The following is a 13,401-nucleotide window of genomic DNA, read 5'->3' as shown; positions in this document are numbered from 1 at the left end:
GTTAAAGTAGAAGAAATGGGAAAAAAAACAAACAAAAACAAAATAAAACTGATATGAAAGCTGTTTGCCAATGAAGCTATTATATAGGACAGACCTTTCAGAGATTCTGGCCTCTCTGCCTCTCCCTCCCTTCCTTCTTGAGGCTTATTCACCATAGGTAGTCTGCATAATCTGTACCCACCCCTCCAGTTCTCACCCGCCAAGCTGGACAAGCATCAGTCAAAGTCTCAAAGAAAAGAGTCACAATGATCCGGATGTTTAGCTCCCTCCCTCCCTTCTCCCTGTGGCTGCCACACAGCCATGGTTGCTTACATCCCTGGCTCCTCCAGTTGGAACTGAATTGCATTTCTTCAGATATTGAGCTTAAAGTAAAACGTGATGGTGGAAATGAAGAACAGAGAAGAGCATGAGTGAGATGAATAAAGTAAGGGAGGACACACAGGAGATAAAGAAATGGAAAATGGAACATTGGTCCCGCCATGATGATTAAGAGTGGTGATGGGTTGTGGTCTCCTTCAAAGCTAAATCGGTCACCACCTGGTTACAAGTATAAAGGGTGATGGATGAGGTGGTAGTGAGTTCCATGATTAGCTGATAGAGCTGCCCACTGTCATTCTCTTACCTCAAGATTTGTCCTTGCCTTCTTCAAAACATCATGTGTCCTAGTCACTGGAATGATAAGAAGGCCAAAATCAGAAGAGTCTAGTCATGAAATGACTCTTGGCTTAACATACTTAGCATACAGGGTATATAGATTGGTAAGCCAACTCCTCTGTTTACCTTGCTTGCTCAATTCAGTTTCTCATTCATAATTTCTATTCTTCAGAATCCCTTGCCCTTCTCTCCTATCACTGTTCTCCCCTGGCTTTTCCCCAACCCTGGATTATCCACATTGCCCACTTCATCCAATTCTACTGCTGAATGGTGGGTGCTTCAGAAAGTCAAGAAACCTTCTTGGCTAGGTCCATTTTATTGCTTTCAGATCTCACGTGGGACCTTGCTGCTGCAAAGCAATCTTTTTATTCTTCCCTGATCAATTCTGCATTCTAAGAACTCTCTCCCCATAGAGGCTCTTCCAAATTTCTCTTCCTTAGCCTCCCACAACACCTTTCCTTCTTCACCTTCTCAGCAGACGATCATGCCTCAACTTCACTAATAAGAGAGGCCATTTGCCTCTACATATCAAAACCCCCTGATGTATTCCCTTATTTCTTTCTTTATTCAAGTCTTTGATGAAGACATGACTTTTCATAAAGTACAACTCTTCTACCTATAGCCTTCATCAAATCCTTTCCTATCTCTTCTGGGAATTATCCCATTTTTCTAATCTGTAATCTGTCCCTATCCTCCTTTATTGCCTACCCATTCAACCAAGTCTCTCCTATCAAAAACAAACAAGAAAAACCCCAACTTTACTTGACACAACCCTCTCCCCAAAAATACCTCTCACCCAGCTTCCTCTCAATCTATCACCCTATATTTTCTCTTTTCATAGCCAGCTCCTAGAAGGGAAAAACTCCACTCTATACACCTTGCCTCTACTTCCTCTTTTCTCACTCCTTAATCCTTTGCAACCTGGATTCTAACCTAATCGCTCCACTGAAATTGCACTCTCCAAAGTTACCAGTGATCTCTTAATTGATATATTCAATGACTTTTTCTCAGTCCTCATCTTTCTTGACCTTTCTGTAGCATCAGTCTTTTCTGAGATCATTTGTCCTCTTTGGGTTTTCATGATGATACTGCTCTCTTGTTTCTCTTGCTGTCTGGCTACTTTTTCTGTGTCTCCTCTGCTGGCTCTCCATCTACATTCCATTCCCTAACAGTGGATAAACTTAAAAGATCAGTCTTAGATCCTCTCCTCTTCCTTCTCTTTACTCTCTAAATGAACTCATTAGCTCCCATGGATTCAGTTATCATCTCTACAGAGACGATTTCCATATCTCTATACGGTTCCAGTACAGCTAGATGGCACATTCGGGAGCCCACTCTTGAGTCAGGAGGACCTGAGTTCAAATCCTACCTCAGATATTCACTAGCTGTGTATCCCTAAGAACATCACTTAACCCTGTTCACCTCAGCTTCCTCATCAGAAAACAAGCTGGAGAAGCATTCCAGTATCTTTGCCAAGAAAGATCCAAATGAGGTTAACAAAGAGTTGGATACTAATCCATTAAACAAAAACAATAATATAGCTACTGAAATCCAGTCCTACAACAACAACTACCCACTATACACTTTAAACTGGATGTCCTACAGGCATCTCAAACTCAACATGTCCAAAATGGAACTCGATATGTTTTCACAACAATCTACCCCTCTTTTCCCGACTTCCCTAGTTCTCTTGAAGCTACCTGACCATCTTTCTAAGTCATCCAGGTTCACAACCTCAGTGCCACACTTGACTCTTCATTCCTCATTCCCAATCAGATGATAGATTTTGGCAAGTCTACTTCTTCCATTTCTACAGCACTTGCCCCTTTCACTCCATTTACATGACCATTTTCTTAGTTTCAAGCATCATTACCTCTTGCTTAGACAACTACAAAGCCTCTCTTCTCTCCCTTCTCTGATCTACCTTACAACCAGCTCCCCAAATGGTATTCCCATCACTCCCCTGGTGAAGAAGCTCAAGTCCCTCCCTGGTGCTCATTTCAAATATCATTACCTTTTGCTTAGACAATTATAATAGCCTCCTATTGGGTTCTTCTTACTTCCAGGTTCTCCCTTCTCTGATCTATCTTACAACCAGCTCCCAAAATGATATCCCCAATCAAGAAGCTCCTGTGGCTCATAGAACTGAAGACAAATTCTTCTGATATTTAAAGTTCTTTTCCTCCTGGTTTCAATCTACAGTTTCCAGTCTTATGTAAACCTCAAAATTCCTTAGACTTATAAATGTTGGAAATTTCACCATTGGGATATTTCATACTTGGAAAATTTCTCACTGATAGTCTATTGGAATGAGAACCCCATTGGCATGGGAGGTTCCTTCTCTTCCCTTCTTAAGATTACTTTAGGACAGAAACCTTTTGCTGAACAATGGAAAGGACTTTGACCTATGCTTAAGCATAGAACAGGAATTTCTTTGAATCATGATTGATTTTAGAATTGATACAATGGAGATACTTGGAATAAATCTCCACCCTATTCAGTCCTAACAGGACTGAGTAAGGGCTGCAGCCTAGATCAAAGATTTAATCATTTGAAAATAGGACCTTCAACAGACATGTGCAAAAGCCAGAAACCTCTGGGCGGTCCTGGGTTAAGCTAGAGCCTCCATTGGCACAGGGAAATTGATGAACAGTGATTGGTAGATGGGAGAACTGAGAGGAGGAACTTGGATGGTTTCCTGAAAGATAGGAGGGTCTGGAGACTTGAGGGGGGTGGAGGAGTTTGGTCGGGGTGATTGCGGTGGAGAAGCTTGCGCTGAAGGAAGCTGAAGGTGGGGGCCTCTGAGACTGTTTCTCCATTTTGGTCACATGAGTGATAGGGACTGATCTCTTTTCTTTGCCCCAGCTATCTAAGGGCTTGGGCCATTTGGCCCAGCCTAAACAGAAGGGGTATTTAAGCCCTATTCCCTTCTCTCCCTTTCTCTCTCTCTCTATCTCTAATTCCTTTCTTGCTCCTATTGTAATTAAACTCCAAAAAAGGCTGACGGCTGACTTGAGTTTTTCATTTAGGAATTACATAGCTGAATTCCTTGGCGACCTTAAATTAATATATATCAGTCTTTTAAAGTGATTCCCTTGTAACACTTATCACATAAATTTTCCTCTTCACACAGTATTCAACCAGACATTACCGCTCCTGTCACCCAATTTGTCTCTTCTTTGTGCTCTTGCACAGTTTTCTCTATACTCGGATTCTTTTTGCCTACTTTTCTTAGAACCCTGTCTTACATCAAACCTCACGCAACTCAAACATCTCTTTCTACAAGGGGCTTATCCTGATCCTCTCCACCTCCCTCTATTGACCCCTTGCCCAGCTGCTGGTGCTACCCCTGCTGGACTATCTTCTCTCTACCTTGTATATATTATTAATCTATTATATTTACAGGTTATTTTTTACAATAGAATGTAAGCTCCCCGAGGGCAGGGACATTTATTTCTATCTCTGTATTCCCGGTGTCTAGCATAGTGCCTGACATATAGTAAATGCTTGTAAATTGATTAGACACAGGAGTTATGATATCAGGAAAGCTCCATCCCTGAACACATTCACGCAATGGGGACATGTATAAACAGCTTCTCTTTTTCCTCCTTCCTTCTGCAACCCGAGCCCCTGATCTCCAGAGCAGTGCTGGCTGGGACACCTACATTGGTTAATGATGAACTGCTCCATGCTCTCCTTCAGCCGGTTGGTTGTCTTTAAGCGTTCATTAGTACTCTGCAGGAGATTCTCTTGCTCGGACAATTTGGTTTTCAGCTCTAGAATTTCTCCTTTCATCGACTCCTCCTAAATAAAAGATGAGGTTCTTTGTCAGGGGCTAGAATGTCTGAAGTACCACAGGCTGTGCAGCCTCGAAAGCCCAAAGCGAGGCTATAATACTGGGGTGGCTTCCCTCCATTAGAGCCACCAAACCCCTCCTGCTTTCCAAAGAAAGCCTGGTTCTAGAGAGAGCATCTCACAGGCATGGGAAGTTAATGTATCTAAAGCAGACACACTGGGAGCTGGAAGCCTGAATGAAATAAGACATGTCAGAATTTTAATTAAAAAAAAAAACAACACAACCTATAATCTTTTTCTATTTTGCAATTACCAGGGTTCTTTGGCATCGTTTGCATGGTTATGATGCCATTATACGAAGAACAGGCATTCATTAAATATTTGTTAATGTATTCAGCAGGGAGAGTAGATGGAGTGGGGGGGAGGCTGATCAAAATTTGTCAAATCCCTTAAAAACAAGCAGTCTTTGAGGCTGATGTGAACTATCCCACAGCTGGATTGAGGCCAACAAGACAATATCTACACCCTACAAGGAGGAGAAAGGGGCACTGGAATTGATCTAGAGATTTTCTAGGGGGGTCTCTTATCTTGCTATAGCATGGATCCCTCCGGCAGTCTGGTGAAGCTGATGAATTCCTTTCTCCAAATGTAATGTTACCTACAATCCTAACTGAAGGGCATGCTAAATTTCAGGAAGAAAATGGTGGAAATAAAGTTGTAATTATTTTTCTATCCAAGTTCGTGGATCTCTTGAAATACATCCACTAAATTCTGAGGAACTAATGAGAAAGAATGCTATCCACGTCTAGAGAAAGAACTGTGGGAGCGGAAATGCAGAGAAGAAAATATGATTTGTCATTTGTTTGTTTGGGTATGTGATTTGGGGGTTTGGTTTTCAAAGATTATTCTATTACAAAAAATGAATAATATGGAAATAGATTCTGAGTGATAATACAGGTATAACTCAGTGGAATTGTTCGTCAACTCTGGGAATGGGGTGGGAAGGAGGGAGGGAGACAATAAGAATCATGTAACCATGGAGAAAATTAAAGAGAAAATAAAAGAAAAAAAGAAAAATATGTCCACGAACCCCCTCCCCAGGTTAAGAAACCCTGAAAGCCAGGATTGAGCCCAGAGAAGATCCCTTGGAATGACCATCACTTTCTCAGACCTAACCCCAGTTCTAAGGTTCTGAAGACATCCTGGACTCCCAATGTCTGTACCTGGGAAGCCCTATGACTTAACAGCCAATTTATAATTATGTCAAGACTCCTAGGGGATGGCTAGAGTTGAAGAATTTAATGGTGGCTAACTGGTATGGGGATTAGATGCTGAATCTGTTGTCAGAAAGACCTGGGTTCGAGTCTGTGATCAGATACTTAATAGCTGTGAGACCTTGGCTAAGTTATTTAACTGTCTGCCTCAGTTTCCTCATTTTCAAAATGGATGTGATATATATATATAATAACCCAGGATGCCCCCCTGGGTTACTCTGAGGAATCAAATGAGATAATAATGTTCTGCAAACATTAAAGCTCTCTCTAAGTGTTGGCCATTATTATCATTAATGAAGAGAAAGTGAACAGTTAGCTTATATTTGGTTTTTCCTCTAGAAAACTCCAATGGGGAAAACAGTAGCACGTTTGAATATCTCCAGGAGTGTGTCATTTCAGAGTTCCTGTGTCTCGAACCCTTTCTGCTTCTCTGGTTGAGGAGCTCATCATCCCAAGGGAAGAAGAAATTCACATGGAGAACATAAACCAGAAAGTCTTATCTCAGGTTATTTTTGCACGTTCACATTCTCTCTCCTAAGAGAGCTCCTGTTGCTCACCCGCAGCTTCTCTTGGGAGAATACCTCCATCTGCCCTGAAACACTAGCCCCATCCCTCCCATCTCTTACCACTTTTCCCTGCTGTGCAGGGCGGCTGTGGGCACTGGGTAGGGCTGCTCTCCAGAACATGGTGAGGAGAGAGGCAGATTCCTCCAAAATCTGGTGCAGTGTGCTGGTGCTGCCCCGAAGCTGGTGGATCCTTCCAGAGGCAAGAGTCTAGAAAAGGGGAGAAGACAAACATGCTTCGAAGACTTGACCATGTGCTCCATGGCAAGGTCCTGGCTGCCAGTGGAGGAAAACCAGAGATTAGAATCTCTTGGATCCCTGAAATCCTTTTCTGATTGGGTAACCTTGATTAATGACTTCCCAGGCATACAAGACTCATTTGCTTCTAGCTCTCTACTTCTATTGAAGATTTCCCTCTATTCTCAGAGGCAGCTGGTAAGAGCAGGGGGTAGAGCACTGAGACTGGGGTCTCAGGAAGACCTGAGTTCAAATTTGTCCCCAGGCATTTACTAGCTGTGCAACTCTGGGCTAATCGCTTAACCACTACTATTTGACTCAGTTTCTTCACCTGCACAATGAAGAGTAATATACCTCACAGGGCTGTTTGTAAAGATCAGATGAAATCTTTGTAAAAATAAAGAAAAATTTAAAATATAATAAATATTTTAAAAATAAAATTATTTTTATTTTTATATTTTTGTTCTCTAGATATGTCTCTTTCATTAGTCCCCATGTCATTTCTTTCTCTCAATTTCCCTCCCTTCTGCTTCCCTATCCTCTTCTCTGGCTCCTGAGGCTCAGGCTGCCTCAGGACATAATTGCTCCCTTCTTCTCCTTAAAAGCGGTCAGTGAAGATGAGTTATGTACCTGCCTCAAGGTTTATAGTGACCATCAATTCAGAAACGCCAGGTTTTGTTCCAGGCTGGTCACCTACTTGACCAACAACTTAGATTTGTCCACAAAGTTGAATCTCTATGCCACCTAGCTTGGGCAAGTATATTCCTCCGCTCAAGCCATCATACCACAGCTACATAACATTTATAATGACCAAGTTCTTTCCTTCCTTCCTTCCTTCCTTCCTTCCTTTCCTGTTCATTATAACTACAGTGTTTGGAATTTCATTTTCATTTTGAATTTATATATTGTAGTCTTTTCTGTTACTTTCTTGGTTCTGTTTCTGTTTAATTAATTTAGTAATTAATTTAATTTAATCCATCAGTTCATATAGGTCTTCCCATATTTCTCTGAATATCTTGTGGTCATGGCTCAAAAATATTCCATTATATTCATATGTCACAGTTTATTCAACAATTCCCAACTAATGGACACCCATTTCAGATCTTTGCTGAGATTAAAAAATGCTATTATGACTAGCACAATAGTGTATTTTTGGTCTTTAATCTTCTTAGGGTAATAGCTCCAGTAGTGAGAGTTTTGGGATAAAAAGGGTAAATGGTTTAGTTACTTTTCTCATAAAATTCCAAATGGATATTCAGAATGGTTGGACCAATTTGTACCAACAGTGTCAGTGTACCAATCTTCCTGTGGTCTATTTCCATTTTTTTTGGCCACCATTTATAATTGGATAGATGTGAGGTAAAACCCTAGAGTTGCTTTAAAATTGTATTTTTCTTATTAGTCATTCAAACACCTTGTCATATGGTTATTATAGTTTTCAGTTCTTCTTTTGAAAACTCTTCATATCTTTCAATACTTATATATTGAAGAATGGTCTTTGGTCATATGTCTGCCATTTCCTTATACATTTGGATATCAGACTTTAGCAGATATTTGATACAGAGATTCCCCCCCTTCCCCAGGTGACAGCTTTTTGCTTATCCTAATTGCATTGGATTTTTTTGCGCAAAAGCTTTTTAATTTTACATAATAAAAATGGCCTCTTTTATGATCCCCTCTCTCCATTATTTGATTAATAATTTGCCCCCAGCCATAGTCATGAAGGTTATCTATTTCTATTTTCCTCTAATTTTTTTAATGATATCTTTTATATTTAGGTTATGTACCAATTTGTTAACTTACTGTGCTATGTGGTATTGGATGATGGTCTAAACCTATTGTTTGCTGAAGTACTCTCCAGTTTTCCTGGCAGTTCATGTCTAATACGGAGTCCTTGCCAAAAAATTTGTGTTCCTAAGGTCACTGAACACTGAACAATTGGGTTTGTTTCAGAGACTTGCTTATATTCTACTGATCTACATTTCTAAACAAATAACTTGGATGATAATTCTAGGAAATCTAGAGTACAGTTCCTTCAATGTACCCAATATTTCCTACGATTTCTCTTGAGATTTTAACTTTTTTGTTTCTCAATGTAAATTTAATTATTTTTTCTATTTATTATAATCTCTCTATATAATTATTCTTATTATATGTTATCAATATGTTATTATAAAATAACATTTTGGTAGATTGATTGGCATGGCACTAAGTCTATAATTTAATTCAAACAGTACTGTACATCTTATTAGGTTGATGAAGCTCAATCATAAAGCAGTGAATCTCTCCAGTTATTTAAATTTTTCCTTATTTTTGTAAAGTGTGGTTTGTAATTGTGTGTGTGTGTTATTAGATTGACTCCAAAATATTTTGTTCACTTTGTAATAATTTTGGATTTAGGATTTTTCTATCAATTCCTTCTGTTTTTTAATTATCGCTACATACAAATGCAGAAGAGGAGTAGATTTAATTTGTATTTTAATATCTTACTAAGCTACTAATCACCTTAGTTAACTTATTGATTCGCTTAAGTCTTTGAGTAAATTATCATATGGTCTACAAATAGAATTTATTTATAAATAAATAAAATTAAAATTAACAAATTAAAAAGCATATCTTCTCTACTAATATTTGTGTATTTGTGCCCTTATTTTTAATGTCTTTTTGATAATCATTAGAATTTCTAAAACTACATCAAATAATAAAAAGCCTATGCTTTATTCCTGTATTTATTAGAAAAGCCAATGCTTCTCCATTGCAAGATTTTAATATTTTTTATACACACACACATATATATAATATATTTTCATCAGTTTTAAAGACTGCTTTTAAAGATTTTTAGCATAAGAAGACACTTTATTTTTTCCCAAGGCTTTTTTCCCCTCTATCTATTGATATAAATCAGGTGCTTTTTCTGTCTAATGTAATTATGTTCATTGGTTTCTTAATGTTAAGCCACTTTTGTATTTCTAGTAGAAAGACATCTTGTTTGTAGTGAATAACTTTTATTTTTAAACCCTTTCCTTCCATTTTAGAATCAATACTGTGTATTAGTTGCCAGGCAGAAGACTGGGAAAGGCCAGGCAAAGGGGGTTAAGTGACTTACCCAGGGTCTCACAGCTAGGAAATGTCTGGGGCCACATTTGAACCCAGGACTTCCCAACTCTAGATCTGACTCCCAATCCACTGAGCCAGCTATCCTTGTGAATAAATTTTTAAAAATATTTTGCTGTAATCTTATTGCTGGATTTTTATTGAAAATGTTTGCATCAATGTTCACTAGTTTTATTGGTCCATACTTCTCCTTCACTGCTTTATCCTACCCTAGTCTTGGTAATAGGATCATATGTATTCCAATAAAAGGGTTTTTTTGTTGTTGTTCAGTTCCATAATCTCTGGGGAAGCATCAAAAATTAAAAAAAATTTTTTTTATCAATTACATATAATAAATTTCAAATTTTTAAAATCTTGTCTTCTTTATTATGGGGGGGGGGTGGTTAGCTGTTTTGTTTCAAGCATAATATTTGATCATTGTATTGAGGTCTTTTAAAAAATTCCAACCCATGATTCCTTCTGTCTGAGTCCCATTTGGGGGTTATTTATGTTTGGGAGCTAGGCTTATACTCCATCTTTCTAAATGGACTTTTTGCCATTTTGGTTTTTTCCCTAATATTCCTATTGCTTATTTCAGGCTTTCCTCCTTGCTGTTTGGCCCTTCTCTATTCCATGGCAGTACGCCCCTATTTTCTCCTGCACAAAAGCCCAAGGCTGGGTGGGCATCCTCAAACTCCTCGAGTTGGTGGCTGTGAGGGACAGCTTCTTTCCCACAGCCATGGATGTCCTTTCCCCTCCAGGGGCTCCACAGGGCTCCATCGTCCCCAAATGCTCTTCACTGTGGTAACCCCCTTTCCACCAAGCATGCCTCCTCTTCAGGGACTGAGGGGCTTCTCCCGGGGTTACTCCTGGGAGGGGAAGAGGCTGTGGCCATAGCCAGGGCTTGACACTCAAGCCAAAGTCAAGGAGGTGGTTAGTGCTGAGCCTGGAGAGATGGAAGCTGAGCAGAAGCTTTAAACAGCTCAGCTCTGCAGTGTCATTTCAGAAGACTATGTCCTGTCCTCTTTCTGTCTTCTCTGCTTCTGGAAGGTTAAATTAGGGTAGGTGATGCATCTTCTTTTTCTCCATTTCCAGTGGTTAGGTCTAAAGAGTTAGGATAAAAACAACTCTTCCGCCATCTTGTGAATTGTGCCAAAGATGGGGCTTTTTATCCCATTCTTGCTTTTTTTTTTTTTAAATAAAGCACAACCACAAAAAAACCGGTTTAGCTAGTATTAGTGACTCCATTTTTAGGAGAATCCAAAAACTTACAAATACTTTGGTGCATTTTGTCATTATCACCACTAGGCATTTATCAAGTCTTCCCAAGAATCAAACAAATGGAGACAAAGTCAAATATGCATTATGTAGGTTTTCAGTTATTTGTGGTATAGAATTATAATCATGTTCATTGGTTTCCTACTGCTAAACTTCCCTTGCATTTCTAATAGAAACACAATTGTTTTTAGTGAACAACTTTTTTGAATATTTTACTATAGACTTAGTGCTAGTTTTTGGTTCCAATTTTTTGCATTAATATTCACTAGTCATATTGAGGCAGCTGGGTGGCTTAGTGGAGAGAGTATGTGGCCCAGAGTCAGGAAGACTCATCTTCCTGAGTTCAAATCTGACCTCAACACTTACAAGCTGAATGACCCTAGGCAAGTCATTTAACCCTGTTGGACTTAGTTTCCTCACTGTAAAATGAGCAGGAGAAGGAAATGGTAAACCAATCCAGTATATTTGCCAAAAAACAACTGAATTGGGCCTGAACATAAATGGATAATGCAAAAATCTACTCATTCCTACTTAGAGAACCTCTTCATTTAGTGCCATAAAGTGCTCTGCATACAAAATCTGGACAGAAGTCAAAAGAGAACTAACTACCCATCTTTCTGTGACTCTTATCTATACCCAACTTTTCTATCACATTTGGATATCAGATATTCCAAGTTAAGAATCTCATTATAATCTTTTAATTCATCTGATTTTTATTATTGTCTTTGTTCAAGGCAGCACTAGCGCCTAAAACACCCTTAACCTCCAGCCCATCAAAAATCTCTCTCATCATGATTTTTAATGATTTAATTTTAATATATAATAAATAATATAATTGATTCATATTAATTAAATTAATTAATATAATCAATAAATAATACAAGAATTTAATTTTAATAACTTAATGATTTTTAAAAAATCCCTTACCTTCCATCTTGGAGTCAATACTGTGTATTAGTTCCAAGGCAGAAGAGCCAAAAGGGCTGGACATTGGGGGTTGTCACTTGCCCAGGATCACACAGCTAGGAATTATCTGAAATATTTGAACCTGAGGACCTTTATAGTAAAGGATTTTTTTTTTAAGCCCTCACCTTCCATCTTAGAATCAATACTGTGTATTGGCTCCAAGGCAGAAGAGTGGTAAGGGCTAGGCAATGGGGGTCAAGTGACTTGCTCAGTGTCATACAGCTGGGAAGTGTCTGAATTCACATTTGAACCCAGGACCTCCCATCTCTAGGCCTGGCTCTCCATCCAGAGCCACCCAGCTGCCCCCTGTAGTAAAGGATTTAATCAGGGCAAGCTGAATGCGATGCGACAAATCAAGATTCCACTCAGAACTCCCAGGAACTGGGACTGAACACAGAGGCATATATAGCTTATAACACCTCCCATCTCTAGATCTGGCTCTTAATCCATGGAGCCACCTTGCTGCCCCCAGGAGATTTTTTTGAAGCCTTATCTTCTCTGTGAACCTTCCACCACTCCATCTCTAGGTGAAGATCCCAGGATTCCTCTCTGATTCTCCACTCTGTGTGCTCAGAATGAACTTACCAATACCTTTAAGGATGTACACACATCCAGATTGCCCTAGTGTTAATTTATTATACCCTGTCCCTTGTGCCCCTTACCCAGCCCCAAGGAAACATGTTTGCTGCTTTTTAGGAGGCTCTCTTCTTTGGGGACTTAAGGCAGTGGAAGGAGCAAGGTGAGAAAATAGGAGGACTTCTACACTTCAAACAACAGAGTTCATACGCTCCAAACAGGAGCTAGAAAGTGAGTGAATGGTCTGACACTGAGACAGCCGAACCAAGGAATGACTAAGAGAAGACAACAGAGGAACTGGCAGATACCAGGGAGCCTAGAGAAAAAGAAGAAATGTTGGGAAATGAGAGAGGAGGATCGCCCGTTGAGGTGAGGAGAAAGGGATGAGAAAAGAGGGGTTCTGAGAGCCAAAGATCGATTACCTCAGTGCCTTGAGCTTCCAGGGCAGGTGGGTTAAGGGTAACCTGCATGAGAGACACCATCTTGTGGACCAGAACTTTCCCCTCCAGAATCTGCTGCTTCAGGGCGCTATAGTCATCGATGTGGCCAATCACATGGCGGCCATGCTTGTTGGCAAATGAACCATCAGGAGCATCCCCCTCCAGCACAGGAGGGCTCTTCCTTCCCGGGGACACATCCAAACCCAGTTCTGAAAAGCACAATTCCAAGTTTAGCCATCCATCATCCAGTAATCACCCAGGACTTTAGTTTAAGAGATCACAAGACCAGGGAACGGATCGCGCATCTGGAAAGATAATCTCTGGGAATGTTCAGAACCAGGAGCCGTATACTGAGACAGTTTATGCTAAATTTGTGAACATCTTCTTCTTCAATACCTCTTCTTAGGTGGCTCAATATATTGAAAGCCAGGCTTGGTAACAGGAGATCCTGGGTTCAAATCTGGCTTCAGACACTTTCTAGCTGGGTGACCCCGAGCAAGTCACTTAACCCCCATTCCCTGGCCC

At 39.8% G+C, this 13,401-nt stretch overlaps 1 protein-coding gene across 24 annotated transcripts in view; it reads right to left on the bottom strand.

Moving 5' to 3' along the window:
- Nucleotides 1-13,401, bottom strand: part of LOC100617812 (myomegalin) — a 312,633-nt gene that overhangs the window by 2,907 nt on the left and 296,325 nt on the right. For all 24 annotated transcript variants that reach the window (XM_056819272.1, XM_007485320.3, XM_056819284.1 and 21 more), the window contains 4 exons: nt 12,859-13,085; nt 6,350-6,496; nt 4,320-4,458; nt 623-669 (listed from right to left, as the gene is read on the bottom strand). In XM_056819272.1, coding sequence (XP_056675250.1) covers nt 623-669; nt 4,320-4,458; nt 6,350-6,496; nt 12,859-13,085 — 560 coding nt within the window. The remainder of the gene's footprint in view (nt 1-622; nt 670-4,319; nt 4,459-6,349; nt 6,497-12,858; nt 13,086-13,401) is intronic.

The sequence above is a fragment of the Monodelphis domestica genome, chromosome 2, assembly GCF_027887165.1.
Source record: "Monodelphis domestica isolate mMonDom1 chromosome 2, mMonDom1.pri, whole genome shotgun sequence".
NCBI classification, from domain to species: domain Eukaryota; kingdom Metazoa; phylum Chordata; class Mammalia; order Didelphimorphia; family Didelphidae; genus Monodelphis; species Monodelphis domestica.
The sequence above is the reverse complement of the archived record's forward strand: the minus strand, read 5'-3'. Positions and strand labels throughout refer to the sequence as shown.